This window comes from Artemia sp. Qi Xiang Cuo, chromosome 7 (assembly GCF_049724085.1).
Source record: "Artemia sp. Qi Xiang Cuo chromosome 7, ASM4972408v1, whole genome shotgun sequence".
NCBI classification, from domain to species: Eukaryota; Metazoa; Arthropoda; class Branchiopoda; order Anostraca; family Artemiidae; genus Artemia; species Artemia sp. Qi Xiang Cuo.
In genome coordinates, this window is record NC_142800.1 from 39120811 (window position 1) to 39137958 (window position 17148).

A 17148-nucleotide genomic window follows, 5' to 3' on the forward strand; every position below is an offset into this window, starting at 1 on the left:
TCTACGACAACGCTTTCAATAAAACTTTATATACCCCAAGGGCATAACGGACAACCCTTGCACTGAGGGCTCTGAGGGGGTTATCATCCTAAAAGACAAAATATGAAGAACTTTCAACTACGTTGAACAAACTGGATATCTCAAAATTTTGATTCGAAGTTTTTGGGAAAATATTAGGCGTAAGGGGGCCCTTAGTCACTATCAATCACTTTCAACTATTAAAAAAGGCATTAGGCCTTTCAATTTCCAATTGAATGAACCCTTCTGAAGTTTCTACGACAACGCTTTCAATAAAAACATTATATGCCCCCAGGGCATAACTTACAACCTTTGCCCTGAGGGCGGTTGGGGGAGGGGTTGTCATCCTTAAAGACCTAATTTCCAAAACTTTCAACTATGTTGAATAAAATGGCTATCTAAAAAATTTGATTGGATGTGTTTGGGGAAAAGGTGGGTGTGAGAGGGGAGTTAGTTGCCCTCAAATCGCTTTCGACTAATAAAAAGGGTACTAGTCCTTTGAATTTCAAATCGAATGAGCCCTTTTCAAGTTTCTATGACAAAGATTTCAATAAAAACCTTAAATGCCCCTAGGGCATAACTTATAATCCTTGCCTTGAGGGTTGTGGGAGAGTGTCCTCCTGAAAAATATGTTTTCTAACTGGAAATAAACTACCCTAAACAAAATGGCTATCTCAAAATTTTTATTGGATGTGTTTGGGGGAATGATGGGTGAGGGGGGGGCTAGTTGCGCTCCAATCACTTTCAACTATTAAAAAGGGCACTAGCCCTTTGAATTTCCAGTCGAATGAGCTTTTATTGAAATTTCTACGACAACGCCTTCTTTAAAAACCTTATATACCCCCAGGGCATAACTTAAAACCCTTGCCCTGAGGGTTGTGGGGGAGTCTCCTCCTCAAAAACAAATTTTCTATCTGGAAATCAACTACACTGAACAAAATGGCTATCTCAAAATTTTGATTGGATGTGTTTGGGAGAGTGATGGGCGTGGGCGTGGGGGGAGCTAGTTGCCCTCCAATCACTTTCGACTATTAAAAAGGGTACTAACCCTTTGAATCTCCAATCAAGTGAGCCTGTTTTGAAGTTTCTACGACAACACCCCGGGAATGATGGGTGGCGGGGCTAGTTGCATTCCAATCACTTTCGACTATTAAAAAGGGCACTAGCCCTTTGAATTTCCAGTCAAACGAGCTTTTAATGAAGTTTCTACGACAACGCCTTCTTTAAAAACCTTATATACCCCCAGGGCATAACTTAAAACCCTTGCCCTGAGGGATGTGGGGGAGTGTCTTCCTCAAAAACATATTTTCTATCTGGAAATCAATTATGCTGAACAAAATGGTTATCTCAAAATTTAGATTGGAGATGTTTGGGGGAATGATGTGCGTGGGGGGTGCTAGTTACCCTCAAATAACTTTCGTCTATAAAAAAGGGTACCAGTCCTTTGAATTTCCAATCGAATGAGCTTCGTATTGAAGCTTCTACGACAACGCCTTCTATAAAAACCCTTATATGCCCACAGGGCATAACCTAAAACCCTTGCCCTGAGGGTTGTGGGGGAGTGTCCTCCTCAAAAACATATTTTCTTTCAGGAAATCAACTACGCTGAACAAAATGGCTATCTCAAATTTTGATTGGATGTGTTTGGGGGAATGATGGGCGTGGGAGGGGGCTAGTTGCCCTCCAATCACTTTCGGCAATTAAAAAGGGTACTAGCTCTTTGAATTTCCAATCGAATGAGCCTGTTTTGTGCCTGAATGATGGGCGTAGGGGGCGGGCTAGTTGCCCTTCATTCACTTTCGCCTATTATAAAGGGCACTAGCCACTCCAATTTCCAATCGAATGAGCCCTTTTCGAAGTTTCTACGACGACTCCTTCGATACGAAGTGCCCGGGTATGGAGAAACCAAAAACACATTGTGCACACATCGTTCATTACTTAGGCATTGCTAGAGCACTACCTATGATTAAAATCTTAGTGAGTAAATTTTGTGTTGGCCCTGTATCAATTCTTACTCTGAATTTATTCCTTGTGAATATAAAAAAAAGAGAAGCCGGATATTGCAGTTTCACATCAAATGTTGATCTTTTGCTTTATTTTCTACACTTTACAATATTATTTTTGGTCGAAAACTACTTATATTATTTGACAGTCTCTGGTAAAAGATTAAATAAAAAAACAAGTTCTTTTAACTGAAAGTAAGGAGCAACATTAAAACTTAAACTAACAGAAATTATTCCGTATATGAAAGGGGCTGTCCTCTCTTTAACGCGTCGCTCTTTACGCTAAAGTTTGACTCTGTCTCTAATAATTTCTATTAGTTTTAAGTTTTAATGTTGCTCCTCACTTTCAGTTAAAAAAAACTTTTTTTTTATTTAATTTCTGAAGGTTTTTTAATTAATGCAGGTTTTGATTTTGGCTCACCGTACATGAATAATTAAAACAAAATTTATATTTTAATTTTACTTTTTTCTTAGTTAAATGGCTTTCTCGAAAGTTCTCTAATTTTACTTACGAACGTTTTTATTAGTAATAAATATACGTAACTTAACGAATTAACTTCCGTAACGAACTTCTATATTCATATATTTGTAATACGTATATTAGGGAGTTCGCCCCCTAGTCAATGCCTCGCTCTTTACGCTACAGTTCGGATTTTGTTCCAATTCTTTAAAAATGACCCCTTAATCTCAAAGGTCGTAAATTAGTATAAATAGCTCTTATGAAAGTACTAAAAAAAACTTTAGCGTAAAGAGTGAGGTATTGACTAGAGCGCGAACCCAATCATATAGATAATAATTTTTGTTCATTTTAAGTTTGGATGCTGCTGCTTACTTTCAGTTGAAAAATTTGTTTTTTAAATTTAATTTCTGATCGCTTTTTTAAATAATACTGGGACATCCGGCGCCCCATTCATAGCAATGTCGCGTCCCCCATGAAAACTTCCTCCATGGAAAGATCCTCTCAAGTAAACCCCGACCCACCCCCTCCCCACCCACTACCAGCATAAATCCCCCTGAAAGCGTATGTATACTTTCTAGTAACCAATACTACAGGTAAATAATGAGTAAGGTTCATTACTTGTAGCCCTTCCCCCGGGGATTTTGGGGGATTAAGTCATACAAAAATACACGGTGATTCGATTTTTCGACTATATTGAACAAAAGCTATCTCAAAATTTTGATTGGGTGACTTTGGTAAAAACAAATGAGTGTGAGAGGGGGCCTAGTTGACCTCCATTTTTTGGTTACTTAAAAAGGGCACTAGAACTTTTAATTTCCGTTCAAATGAGCCCTCCCGCAATATTCTAGGACCACTGGGTCGACACGATCACCTCTGGAAAAAAAAGAACAAAACAAATAAATACGCCGTCATCTTTCTTCTGGCAAAAAATAAAAAAATACACATTTTTGCAGATAGGAGCTTGAAACCTCTACAGTATGGTTCTCTGATACGCTGAATCTGATGGTGTGATTTTAATTAGGGTTCTATGACTTTTAGGGGGTGTTTCCTCCTTTTTCCGAAATTCAGGCAAAATTTCTCAAACTTTTGATGGGTAGGACTAAACTTGATGAAACTTATATACTTGAAATCATCATAAGAATACGATTCTTTTCATGGATCTATTGGTACAAAAATTCCGTTTTTAAGAGTTTCAGTTACTATTGAGCCGGGTCGCTCCTTACTTATAGTTCGTTGCCACGAACTATTTGAAAACCGAACATAAACAAAATTTAAGACTTTGATTGGAAACTGAATTTAATACTTTAATTCAAAACTGAATTTAAAACTTTAATTCAAAACTGAATAAGATAGAAGGGAAACTTAAAATAAACTTCTCTAACACTAGATCCTAAAAAAAAACAAGCAAGTTGAAAAAACTCCTGCACACAGCAAACCTACTCAATGTTATTAAGCTAACAGGTACGGTGCAAATGAAAATGTCTTCCGAAGTACAGTCCAGTGAAAATTAAAAAGGTTTACACAAATTATTATATTTAACAAGCAATACGTCACAGCACAATGAACTTTTCAAAAAGTCAGGTCAAAGAACTCTAAATGAAACTAATTTTGAAAAAAAAATAGTCAAACAGAAGTATAAACGATCTCTGAGGGCTACTCATGGCTCGTGAGTCATGCTTTTGACACCTCTCTACCAACTGAAACGGATCAATATCCAAGCCATACTGTAGTTGCATTTGTGGATAAGAGGAAATAATGTACCGCTCAGCGTATACGATTTGTCTTGTACATAATTTGGTATGTTGGGCTTGTTCAGATTTCAAGCGCAGTTTTCTTTTTTTATTGACCAATCAGAGACTAACTAGTCATAAGACTAATTTTTTTTATTCAAAAAAGATTGAAGGTTGGAACAGCAGTTTCTTATCTGAATGATGAATCTAAAGATAGGGGCAAAGAAAGCATTAGTAGAAAAAAATTAGGAAAAAGTTAGTGTTGATATAGGCTTTCCAAACCAAGTTCTTGCTATATAATCTATCCACTTTTTTAGTAAAAGTGCGACGTTAAAATCAGCAAAATCCACACTGCGATAATAGAGTGGCGAAAGGCGTGGCAATACAAAATACTTGTGATAAAATTTCGGAAAAAAGAAAATAAAAAGCATCTTACATGTTCAAGCTCCTTTAAAGTAATTTGCTCCAAATCCAACATATTTACTTGATATTTAGAGATCATTGGCCCAGCTGTCCACTCAGGCTGAAAGTATTCTCTGGAATGAAATAGAAACGTGTGCAATAAGAAAACCTTGTGAAAATAGGCGTTTTAGCGTGCCAATTTTTTTTCTTGCAACATAAATGCAATGTAATAAAACAAGTTATTCCTGTGTACCGATTAACAAAGAATAATTAATAGCTCTCACAAACCAATTGCTCTAACAAGCAAATCTACGTTCCATCTGCCCATGGTTCCATCAAATGTAGCCTGAATTCAACGCTCTAACATAAATACGTGGGCAGATATCTTATATTCAAGTTTACTATCCGTATAGCAACGCATCGAAAACAACAATTATCCTTTAAAAAATGTACCCTTTATAGAAAGCCTACACATAACGATAAATATTTAAAATTTTCTCCAACCACCCTCCTTGTGTAAAAAGAAGAGTAGTTATATCTTTGGTTGATCAAACAGTTCGTGGTAACGAACTGTAAGTAAAGAGCGACACAGCTCAATGGTAACCGAAACTCTAGAAAACTGGATTTTGATACCAATAGATACATCAAAAGAATCAGATTTTAATGGTGATTTCAAATATATAGGTTTCATCAAGTTTAGTCCTACCCATCAAAAGTTAAGCCCCTGAGAAAATTTGGCTGATTTTCGAAAAAAGGGGGAAAGACCCTCAAAAGCTATAGAACCTTAATGAGCATCACACCATCATATTCAGCGTATCAGAGAACCATACTGTAGAGGTTTCAAGCTCCTAACTACAAAAATGTGGAATTTTGCGTTTTTTTTTGCCAGAAGAAAGATCACGTATGCGTGCTTATTTTTTTCCCACGGGCAATCGTATCGACCCAGTGGTCCTAGAATATCGTGGGAGGGCTCATTGGAACGGAAATTAAAAGTTCTAGTGCCCTTTTTAAGTGACCAAAAAAATGGAGGGCAACTAGGCCCCCTCCCTGGCTCATTTTTTCCCAAAGTCACCCGATCAAAATTTTGAGATAGCCATTTTGTTCAGCATGGTCGAAAATATGATAAATATGTCTTTTAGGATGACTTAATTCCCCAAAGTCCCCGGGGGGGGGGGCTGAAAGTTATTAACTTTACCCAATGTTAACATATAGTATTGGTTATTGGGAAGTCTACAGACGTCTTCAGGGGGGATTTTTTCTGGTAGTGGGGGTGGGGGGGGGTCGGGGGTTATGTGGGAGGATCTTTCCATGAAGGAAGTTTTCATGGGGGAAGAGACATTACTATGAAGGGGACGCCGGATTTCCCAGCATTATTTAAAAAAAAGATCCGAAATTAAATAAAAAAAACAATTCTTTCAACTGAAAATAAGCAGCGACATCAAAAGTTATAACGAACAGAAAATATTACGTATATGATTGGGTTCACCCTCTAGTCAATACCTCGCTCTTTAAGCCAAAGAATTAACGGCCTTTGTGATTAAGCGGTCATTTTTAAAGAATTGGAACAAAATCCGAACTTTAGCTTAAAGAGCAAGTTATTGACTAGGGGGCGAACCCCCTAATATACGTATTAAAAATATATGAATATAGAAGGTCGTTATGTAAGTTAATTCGTAAGTTACGTATATTTATTACTAATAAAAACGTTCATAAATAAAATTAAACAAGTTTCGAGAAATCCATTTAACCAAAAATAATAAAATTAATATGCAAATTTTGTTTTAGTTATATATGTACGGTGAGCCAAAATCAAAACCTGCATTAATTCAAAAACATTCAAAAATTGAATAAAAAAACAAGTTTTTTCTAGCTGAAAGTAAGGAACGACGTTAAAACTTAAAACGAACAGATATTATTCCGTATATGAAAGGGTCTGTCCCCTCCTCAACGCCTCGCTCTTTACGCTAAGGTTTGACTTTCTCACAACACTATTTTTTTTAAATAAAAAACTTTAGCGTAAAGAGCGAGGCTTTGTGGAGGGGACAGCCCCTTTCATATACGGAATAATTTCTGTTCGTTTTAAGTTTTAATGTCGTTCCTTACTTTCAGTTAAAAAAAACTTGTTTTTTTTATTTAATCCTGTAACTCAAGAATATTATCCCTTTGGTGGGTGATGAGAAACTTTTCACTGTTCAACCCTATATTCCCAAATTGAGTAACAAACTGAGAAGAATCATAGGCAGCGCGATAGCACTACCTAAGTAAAGAACGATGTTTTTTTTATTTAATCCTGTAACAAGAAAGGGTCTGTCCCCTCATCAACGTATCGCTCTTTACGCTAAAGTTTTTTATTTTAAAAAAAAATAGAGTTGTGAGAAAGTTAAACTTTAGCGTAAAGAGCGAGGCGTTGAGGAGGGGACAGCCCCTTTCATATATGGAATAATTTCTGTTCGTTTTAAGTTTTAACGTCGTTCCTTACTTTCAGTTAAAAAAAACTTGTTTTTTTTATTTAATCCTGTAACAAGAATATGCTCAGAAGCTACCATAATCCCAACATTGAGCAACATTTCATTTTGCAATGGATATCCCATAAAGTTACTTCAATCCATCATAGAAAAAAAACAAAAATAGACAGAAAAAAATGTATCAACTCCACAACCCCCGACAGAATTACCCTTTGGTCGGTGATGAGAAACTTTTCACTGTTCAACCCTATATTCCCAAACTGAGTGACAAACTGAGAAGAATCATAGGCAGCGCGATAGCGCTGCCTAAGTAAAGAACGATGTGGGCACAATGTATTATTTTTTTTTTGTTTCTCCATACCCGGGCACTTCGTATCGAAGGAGTTGTCGTAGAAACTTCAATTGGAAATTGGAGTGGCTAGTGTCTTTTTAATAGTCAGAAGTGATTGGAGGACAACTAGCCCCCCCCCCCCCACCTACGCCCATCATTCCCCCAAACACATCCAATCAAAATTTTGAGATAGCCATTTTGTTCAGCGTAGTTGATTTCCAGATAGAAAATATCTTTTTGAGGAGAACACTCCCCCAAAACCCGCGGGGCAAGGGTTTTAAGTTATACCCTGAGGGCATATAAGAACGATTTTGGCAGAATGTATCATTTATTAATTTTTTTTCCTTTGGAGCAGGGTACTTCGCATCGAAGAAGTTGTCGTAGAAACTTCGAAAAGGGCTCATTCAATTGGAAATTGGAGTAGCTAGTGCCTTTTTTAATAGTCGAAAAAGATTGTAAGGCAACTAACACCCCTTCCACGCCCACCATTTCACGAAACACACCAGATCAAAATTTTGGGATAGCCATTTTTTTCAGCGTAGTTGATTTCCAGATAGAAATTATGTTTTTGAGGAGGACACTCCCCCACAGCCTTCAGGGCAAGGGTTGTAAGTTATGCCCTGGGGGCACATAATGTTTTTATAGAAGGCGTTGTCGTAGAAATTTCAAAAAAAGGCTCATTCGATTGGACATTCAAAGCACTAGCCCTTTGAATTTCCAATCGAATGAGCCCTTTTTCCAGTTTCTACGACAAAGATTTCAATAAAACCTTATGTGTTCCCGGGGCATAACTTAAAACCTTTGACCTGAAGACTGTGGGGGGAATGTCCTGCTTAAAGGTATAATTTCCTGGACTTGAAACCGCGTGGAACAAAATGGCTATCTAAATAATTTGATTAGATATGTTTTTGGAAAATGGTGGGCGTGGAAGGGGTGTTAGTTGCCTTCCAATCACTTTCGACTATTAAAAAGGGCACTCGAATGAGCCCTTTTTGAAGTTTCTACGACGAGACGTTCTACAAAAACCATATATGCCCCCAGGGCATAACTTACAACCCTTGCCTTGAGGGCTTTAGAGGAAGTGTCCTCCTTAAAAACAATATTTCTATCTGGAAATCCAGAACACTGAACAAAATGGCTATCTAAAATTTTGATTGGATGTGTTTGGGGAACAGGTGGGCGAGAGAGGGGGGCTAGTTGCCCTCAAATCACTTTCGACTATAAAAAAGGGCTCTAGACATTTGAATTTCCAATCGAATGAGCCCTTTTTCAAGTTTCTACGACAAAGATTTCAATAAAAACTTATATGACCCCAGGGCAAAACTTAGAACCGTTGCCCTGAAGACTGTGGGGGGAGTGTCCTGCTCAAAGGCATAATATCCTGAACTTTTACTACGTGGAACAAAATGGCTATCTCAAAATTTTGATTGAATCCAATTTGGTTGGGGAAATATTGGGCATGGAAGGGCTGTTAGTTGCCTTCCAACTTCCTTCGACTATTAAAAAGGGCACTAGCCATTTCAATTTCTAATCGAATGAGCCCTTTTTGAATTTTCTACGACAACGCGTTCTATAAAAACCTTATATGTTCCCAGTGCATAACTTACGACCCTTGCCCTGAAGGCTATGAGGGGGTTGTCATCATCAAAGACCTAATTTACAGATCTTAAAACTACGTTGAATAAAATGGCTCTCTCAAAATTTTGTTTGGATGTGTTCGGGGAAAAGTTGGGCGTGAGAGGGGAGTTAGTTGCCCTCCAATCACTTTCGACTATTAAAAAGGGCAATTTCAATTTCCAATCAAATGAACCCCTTTTGAAATTTCTACAACAACTTTCTATATAAACCTAACATACCCCTAGGCGATAACTTAAAACCCTTCCAGTAAGAGCTCTAACGGGGCTATCTTCCTAAAAAACGTAATTTCAAGAAAGTTTGCCTACGTTGAACAAAACTGATAAATCAAAAATTTTTATTGAATGTGTTTGTGCACCATTTCCCCAAACACATTCAACCAAACTTATTTAAAGAGATAGCTATTTTGTTCAACGTAGTTGAAAGTTCTGGAAATTATGTATTTAAGGATGACAAACCCACCAGAGTCCCCAGGGCAAAGGTTGTAAGTTATACCCTGGGGACATATAAGGTTTTTATTGAAAGCGTTGTCGTAGAAACTTCAAAAGGGCTCATTTGATCGGAAATTGATAGGGCTAGGGCCTTTTTTAATAGTTGAAAGTGATTGGAGAAAGACTAACGCCCCTTTCATGCCCTCCATTTTCCCCGACTACGTTTACGAAAATAAATACCTCAAAAGTCTGATAGGGTATTTTTTGGTAAATGGTGGGCCTGAAAGGGGGGTTATTTGCCATTAAATCACTGTCGACTATTAGATAGTGCACTAGCCCTAGAGCGTATCTGCAGTACGTCAAAAACAGCTCAGATTACTAAGTTGAAATTGCCAGGAAATTTTGATTGTAATGTTGGACTAAATCAAAAGACACCATTTGTATCTAGGTTGTCAAAGGGGCGTATCTGTAATTTCTCAGGAACGAACGTTAAGGGGTTGGTTACCATTTAATCACTTTGACTTTAAAGAGTACTTGGAGTTTAAATTTCCTTTCCAATGAACCATTTCTCGATACTTAGTACCTTTGGTTCGATCACAATAGGGAATAAAAATAAACAAACAAATAAAGACGTGAGATGGCATGGAGGTTTTCAGCCCTACTCATGTTAATTTTTGCTCGTTTTGAGTTTGAATCGGTTATCTTTTGTATTTTCTGTTCGTTTTGGGTTTCATGTATTTATTATTGGTGATTTGTGGTAGTTTTGCGCTTGGAAGATTATTTGACTTTATTTTTGCTTATTTTTGGCTTAATGGAGATCGTAACTCTTATTTGAAAAACTTGTTTTGTGGAGAAAGTTTATTAAATTAATTTCTGTTCGTTTTTATTGACATTGTCTTTTTCATGGAAAAAAAATAGTATTTTATATCTTTTCAGTTTTTTTCTAAAAGAAATCCATAGTTTGGCTTGCTACTTGTATGTTGGAATAACTTTTTCAACAAGTTTTAACCCTGACACAAATATCATTTTTATTTCAATTTTATACCTCCTCAAGTTGACCTTAAAACCCAAAAAATTCTACCTATACTCTTTGAAAACCTAGACACAGTTGCACTCTTTAGATTTATTTAAATTGTAAGAGTAGAATTAGTAACACTAGTAGCCCTGAAAGTTTCAATTTAATATCCCCAGTCGTTCTCGAGATATGCTGAGATGTCTTATTGGCAACCATACAACAGTGCCTTCTGATCTAATGTTAAAGCAACAGTCAGTTTCACAGCAGAATGGGCAAACTGTATAACTGTGGGGGGTTGACATGCCCAATATCCCTAGATATATAGTTACCAGACCGTCCTACTATGCTGAACAAAATGGCTGTCTCAAAAATTTGATTGGATGTGTTCGGAAAACTAATAGGTTTTGAAGAAGGGCTGCTTGCCTTCCAATCACTTTTCACTCTTAAAAAGGGCACTAGAACTTTTAATTTCAAACCGAATTAGCTCATTGAAAAGTTTCAATGATATTGCTAGCTATAATAGAGCGGTATTGCTTATATGCCCTTTTCGAAAACCTGCATGCATATATTTATTTCGTTTAGTTGAAAATCTCCCTAAACATTCCCAAAAAGTTTTATCTTAATACACTTTGCGCCATTAGTTACAGTAACTGTAGTGGTAATATTAATAGTGTACACATATTGCCTTCTGGCTAGTTCAAAATCCGCCACAACTTACCCTTAAAGACCTAACTTAATAATATAAGCCATTCTTGGAGACATTGCTTTGTCACCTTTTTGAAAATCTACATGCTCATAGTTCGTTTTGATTTATTTCAACATCTGCCAAAGTATTCCTTGAAAGCTTCACCTTAATACCATTAGGTTGCGTAGTAGCAATAGTTGTAGTAGCAGTGTGCGCATATGTGCATATTCGTTTCTTCAATACGCCCTTCAACACACGATGAAAGTTTCAACTAAATACAATCAACCACCCCTAAAGGATTTCTGATACGTCCTCTTGACAACCTGTGTGGGCATAGTGCGTTTCAATTTAATTCCTAACAGTTTGAATATTTCCCAAAATTTTCACCTTAATATCCTGACTTTTAGTAGCAGCAGTAGTAGAGCAGCAGTAATAGTAGTAATAGTATTCTTAATAGAAATACCCTTAACTTTAGTGGCAGTAGTAGCAGTAGAAGTAATAATAATAGTAGCAGTCGCAGTAGTATCAGTAGAAGCAGTAGCATTGGGATGCAAATATTGTCTTTTGGTTAGTCCAACATTTCCTACAATAAGCCCTGTTAGTTTCAACTTCACACACCAAACTGTTCCTAAGTTATTCCTGATACGCCCTTTTGACAATCTGCCTATACAGACGACGTGTTGTGATTCAGTTCACCTTCTCCCCTCAATATTCTCTGAATATTTTAACTTGGTACCCTTAGGTATAGTTGTAATAGTAGTCACAGTAGTAATATCAGTAGTACTAGTAGTAGTATTAATAGTAATGATACTAGTAGGCTACTAGTAGCAGCAGTAGTATTAACGTATTTACTTTAGTTCAGTTGAACATCCCTCTCATCAAGTTCTGCAAATTTCAACTTAATACAATTAGCCGTTGCTATGACATTGCTGATAAGTCCTTTTGATAGCCTGTATATTCATATACTTCTTGGAATTTTCTTAATGCTCTTAGCCTTACAATTGGTTGCAATAGAAGTAGCAGTAGCAGAAGTAAATGTAGCAGTAGTAGAAGCATTATTAGTAGCGTGAACTTATTACCTTTTGGTCAAATGATCTCCCCTTTTAAGTATTCTCTGAAATATCCAACTTAATACCCAAATCCATTCTTGAGATACGCTCTTTTGACCATGTGCATGCACTTAGTGTCTTTTGATTTCCCCTCTATATTGTAAATGTAGTAGTGTGGTAGTAGTATTAACATTCTGTAAAAGGCTCACCTGAATACTCTTCGTCTTTTTGGAAAGTAAAGTTCAAACATACATATCTTTCTCGATAACGTATACTATCAGAGGCAACGCTATAGCGTTGTCTATAGTAAAGGCCATTAGGCTTCAATGCTTTGTTATTTTTTTCCCCCAAAGGCTCTTCATATGGAAGGGGTGCTCGTATAAACTACGGAGGTGGTTGATTCAATTGGAAATCAGAAGTTATAGTTGCCCTTTTTTAGGAGTAAAAATGAATCAGAGTGCAACACCCCCCCCCGGGTTCTTTTTTCCCAAATGCATGCAATAAAAATTTTGAGATAGCCCTTTTGTTGAAAATAGTTCAAAAATAAAATAACAAAAACTCCACGGCGACTAAACCCCTCAGGGCCAGGGGACAGGCGTTGTAAGTTATGCCCTGGGGGCAAATATGGTTCTTATGGAAGGGGTGCTCGTATAAACTTCGGAGGGGGGTCATTTGATTGAAAATTGAAATTTCTAGTTCATTTTTTAAGAGTCAAAAGAGATCGGAGAGCAACTACCACCACCACCCCCCCCACCACCCTTTTTTCCCCAGACCCATCCGATAAAATTTTGAGATGTCATTTTGTTAAAAATAGTTCAAAAGTTAGATAACTAAAACTCCTGGGACGACACAACCTTCCGGAGCCCTGGGGCAAGTGTCTTAAGTTATGTCAGGGGGGCATATAGTTTTCTTTGGAAGGGTGGTCGTATAAACTTCGGAGGGGGCTCATTCAATTAGAAATCGTAAGTTCTAGTGCCCTTTTTAAGAGTCAAAAGTGATGGGAGGGCAACGGACCCCCATGCCCTTTTTTCCCAGAAAGTATACGATAAAAATTTTGAGAAAGCCATTTTGTTAAAAGTAGCTCAAATATCAGACAACAATAACTCCGGGGCAACAAAGCCTCCCAGGGCCAGGGACAGGCTTTATAAGTTATGCCCTGGGGAGACAGATGGTTCTTATGGAAGGGATGCTCGTATTTATTTCAGAGGGGGGCTCATTTGATTGGAATTGAAAGTTCTAGTTCACTTTTTTAAGAGTAAAAAAAGATCGTAGGGCCACTAGCCCCCCCCCCGCCCTTTGTTCCCCATACCCATCCGATAAAAATTTGAGATAGCCTTTTTGTTAAAAATAGTTCAAACATCAGATAACAAAACTCCGGTGTTGACACAACCCCCCAGAGCCCGGGGCAAGTGTACTCAGTTATGCCCCGGGGGCAAATAAGGTTTTTATGTACGGGATTGTCATATAAACTTCAGAGGAGGCTCATTTGATTGAAAATTGAAATTTCTAGTTACCTTTTTAATAAGTAAAAAATGATGGGAGGGCATCCACTCCTTCCTACATACACACCCTCTTTTCCCCAAGTGTATCCGATGAAAATATTGAGACAATCAGTTTGTTTGTAACAGACCAACGATCAGATAACAAAAACTTCGGGGTCAATATACCCCCCGGAAGGGTTGTAGGTTAAGCCCCGGATGACATATAAGGTTTTTATGGAAGAGATGGTCGTATAAACTTGGGAGGGAACTTAAGTGATTAGAAATTGGCAATCGTAATTCCCTTTTTAAGAGTCAAAAGTGATCCAGTGGCAACTTCGGAGGGGGCTCATTCGATTGTAAATCGGAATTTTTAGTGCCATTTTTAAGAGTCAAAAGTGATCGGAGGGCAACTAGCCCCTCCAAAGGCCCTTTTTCCCCAAATGCATCCAATCAAAATTTTGAGATAGCCATTTTGTTTCAAAATAGTTTAAACATCAAATAACAAAAACTCCTATCTTTTTAAGATTCATCAAAAGTTATCGGAGGGTATCTACCCCCCCCCCCCACACACACACACACCCTCTTTTCCTTAAATACATCCGATCAAAACTTTTAGATAGCAATTATGTTTGAAATAGTCCAACAATCAGATAATAAAAACTTTGGAGTCAACATAGCCCCACCAGAACCCGGGGAAGGGTTGTAACTTATGCCCCGGGGGTATCTAAGGTTTTTGTGGAAGAAGTGGTCATATAATCTTCGAAGAAAACTCAAATGATTAGAAATTGAAAGTTTTAGTTCCTTTTTTAAGAGTCAAAATTGATCAGATGGCAACTTTCCTCCCCCACCAACTCTATGGTCATAAGGCTCCAATGTTTTATAATTTTTATAGCCTAGAAGCACTTCATATGGAAGGGGTGGTCGTATCTCATTCGATTGGATATCGGAAGTCATATTTACTTTTTTAAGAATCAAAAGTGATTGGAGGGCATCTACCCCCCCCCACTCTAAAACACCCCACCCCAAATGCATTCACCACCCCACAAGCCTTCAATTGAGATTTTTCAGATAGCCATTTTGTTTGAAATAGTCCAATGATCATATAACAAAAACTTTGGGGTCATCATAACCCCAACCAGAGCCCAGGAGAAGGGTAATAACTTATGCCCAGAGGGTTCTTCAAAATTTTGAGATAGCCATTCTTACGGAAGGGTTAAACTTCGGAGGGGACTAAAATCACTAAAAATTGAAAGTGCTAGTTCCCTTTTTGAGAGTCAAAAGTGATCTGATGACAACTAGCCTCTCCCACCCTCCCTCACCAACTCTTTTTTCCCCAAATGCGTCGGATCAAATTTTGAGATATTAATTCTGTCCAAAATAGAAAAAAGATCATATAATAAAAATTCCAGGGTTTACACAACCCCCCAGAACCCTGGGGCAAGTGTTGTAAATTATACCCCGGGGGCATATAAGATTTTTATGGAAGGAAAGGTCGTATAAACTTTGGAGGAAGTTCATTCTATGAGAAATTGAAAGTTCTAGTTCTCTTTTTTAAGAGTCGAAAGGGACCGGAGGGTAACTAGCCCCTCTGCCCTCTTTACCTAAAATTCGTCAGATCGAATTTTTTATATAGCCGTTTTCTCAAAATAAGTCAAAAAATCAGATAACAAAACATCCATGGGCAACACAACCCCCCACAGCCTAAGGGTAAGTGTTGGTTGTTATACCCTGGGGGTACATAAGGTTTTTTATGCGAGTGTTTTTAGAATAGTTTACAGATCAGATAAGCCCGACCCCCACCCCCACTCAAAAACAATTATCAACGATATTTTATTCCAAAACTTAAGGGAGCTAACCCCTTGCCCTCCCTACATGGCCAGACCCCCACCCCCTCAAAAAAAATATTAACGATATTTTATTCCAAATTTTATGGGAACTCATCCCTGGCCTTCCATAGCCCGATGCCCATCCCCCACCGAATAAAATTATCGATGAAAAATGATGGGAGCTAACCCACGGCCCGACACCCCCCCCCATCCCAAAAAAATATTAGCGATATTTTATTCCAAAAGTCATGGGGATTCAGTGTAATTTTATTAGCTCTTTCCAAAACTGTTCAAGACACCTATATTCTTCACTACAAACAAGAGTTTGGCTACTGCCCGTTTCCCTAACGGTAAAAGCATAAGACCTACTGCATATTTGACGCTATACCAGAACGAATTATATTATAAATATTTCCTTTTGTACTTAATACACCATCAAAAATTAAATAAAAATTGCAGTGAAATCAAGCCAGAATTTACCAATAGGCCCACAAGGCCTTGCGGTTTTCACTACCTCGGAAGTTTTGGGGATTTCACCGAAAATCTTGCCAAAACGGAGCGGCAAAACGCTTGAGCCTAGAAGTAGAACAGGCAAACTAGCCAAAAATACAGGTCGACCCCAAACAAATTGCAACAGAAATGATTTTTATACCATGTTGTAGAGAAAAAAAGCTCAATAACATATCCAAAGTTGCACATTCTAGGTCGACGCAAAACTTATTTTTTTTTTTTTTTTCGGGTCAATTATTCAGTTTTTTCTGAAAAAAAATTAACTGTTGGTAAATGTTCGTTTTTCTGTATATGAAGTACCGTCCCGATGTAAAATGAAGAGCTGAGCCCAAAAATAAAGCAAATTTGATGTACAGTGTCCAAGAAAAAAGTTTCATAATCATCAATATGTGATTTTACCCTTCTCATCATTGTGACCTCTTTTTCACCATACTATTAGAAGGCAACTATTCTGACATAAAATGATGAGCTGAGCCCAAAAATGCAATTAGCCTGATGTAGTGTCTACTAGAAAACCCATTTCATATTCATCAATATGCACTTTTTTATTTTCATTTGACATGTTTCTTTTAGCACTTATTGTCCACCAATTCGTCGATTGTTGGTAAAAAAAAGAAATAAGTGGGCTGATAAATTATGATTGGCTCGTTTAGAAGACCAGTTAACTCACAGAATGCAGCTACAGCACTTTCATTACCTTCGTAGGCAATGAATTATATCGACGTTTTGTCTCACGCTTTTTCCAAGTGATTTCTCTGATAAAGCCATAAGCTAAAAAGTCACAATTAAAAATTACCCCGATTTATCCTTTATCTAGTCACGTTAATAACCGTGTCTGATATCTTGCCATCTATAGATAAAAAAAAGTCATTCGATATATTCGCCACCTAACAAGCTAAAAACGTTTCACTGCGAATGTTTATCAAGTTTCACTCCACCGTATAACAAACCTTCCAGTATTGAATGCATGTGATCAGACGTCATGATAGATTCTGGGCTGGGCTCTTCACGGATCTTGTCATTGAGCAAGAGCTCATGCGTTGTCTCAAAACTGCTGGTGGTTTTACCAAGGGAAGTGGTATGACAGAGGTTCAAAGGTCTTTATGG

The 17148-nt window shown here is 37.6% G+C and overlaps 1 protein-coding gene across 3 annotated transcripts in view; it reads right to left on the reverse strand.

Annotated features, from left to right (window-relative positions):
- The window catches only part of LOC148950256 (cancer-related nucleoside-triphosphatase homolog), a 121772-nt gene that overhangs the window by 27316 nt on the left and 77308 nt on the right, over positions 1–17148 (reverse strand). For all 3 annotated transcript variants that reach the window (XM_089091532.1, XM_089091531.1, XM_089091533.1), the window contains exon 3: positions 4648–4747. In XM_089091532.1, the coding sequence (XP_088947658.1) occupies positions 4648–4747 (100 nt within the window). The remainder of the gene's footprint in view (positions 1–4647; positions 4748–17148) is intronic.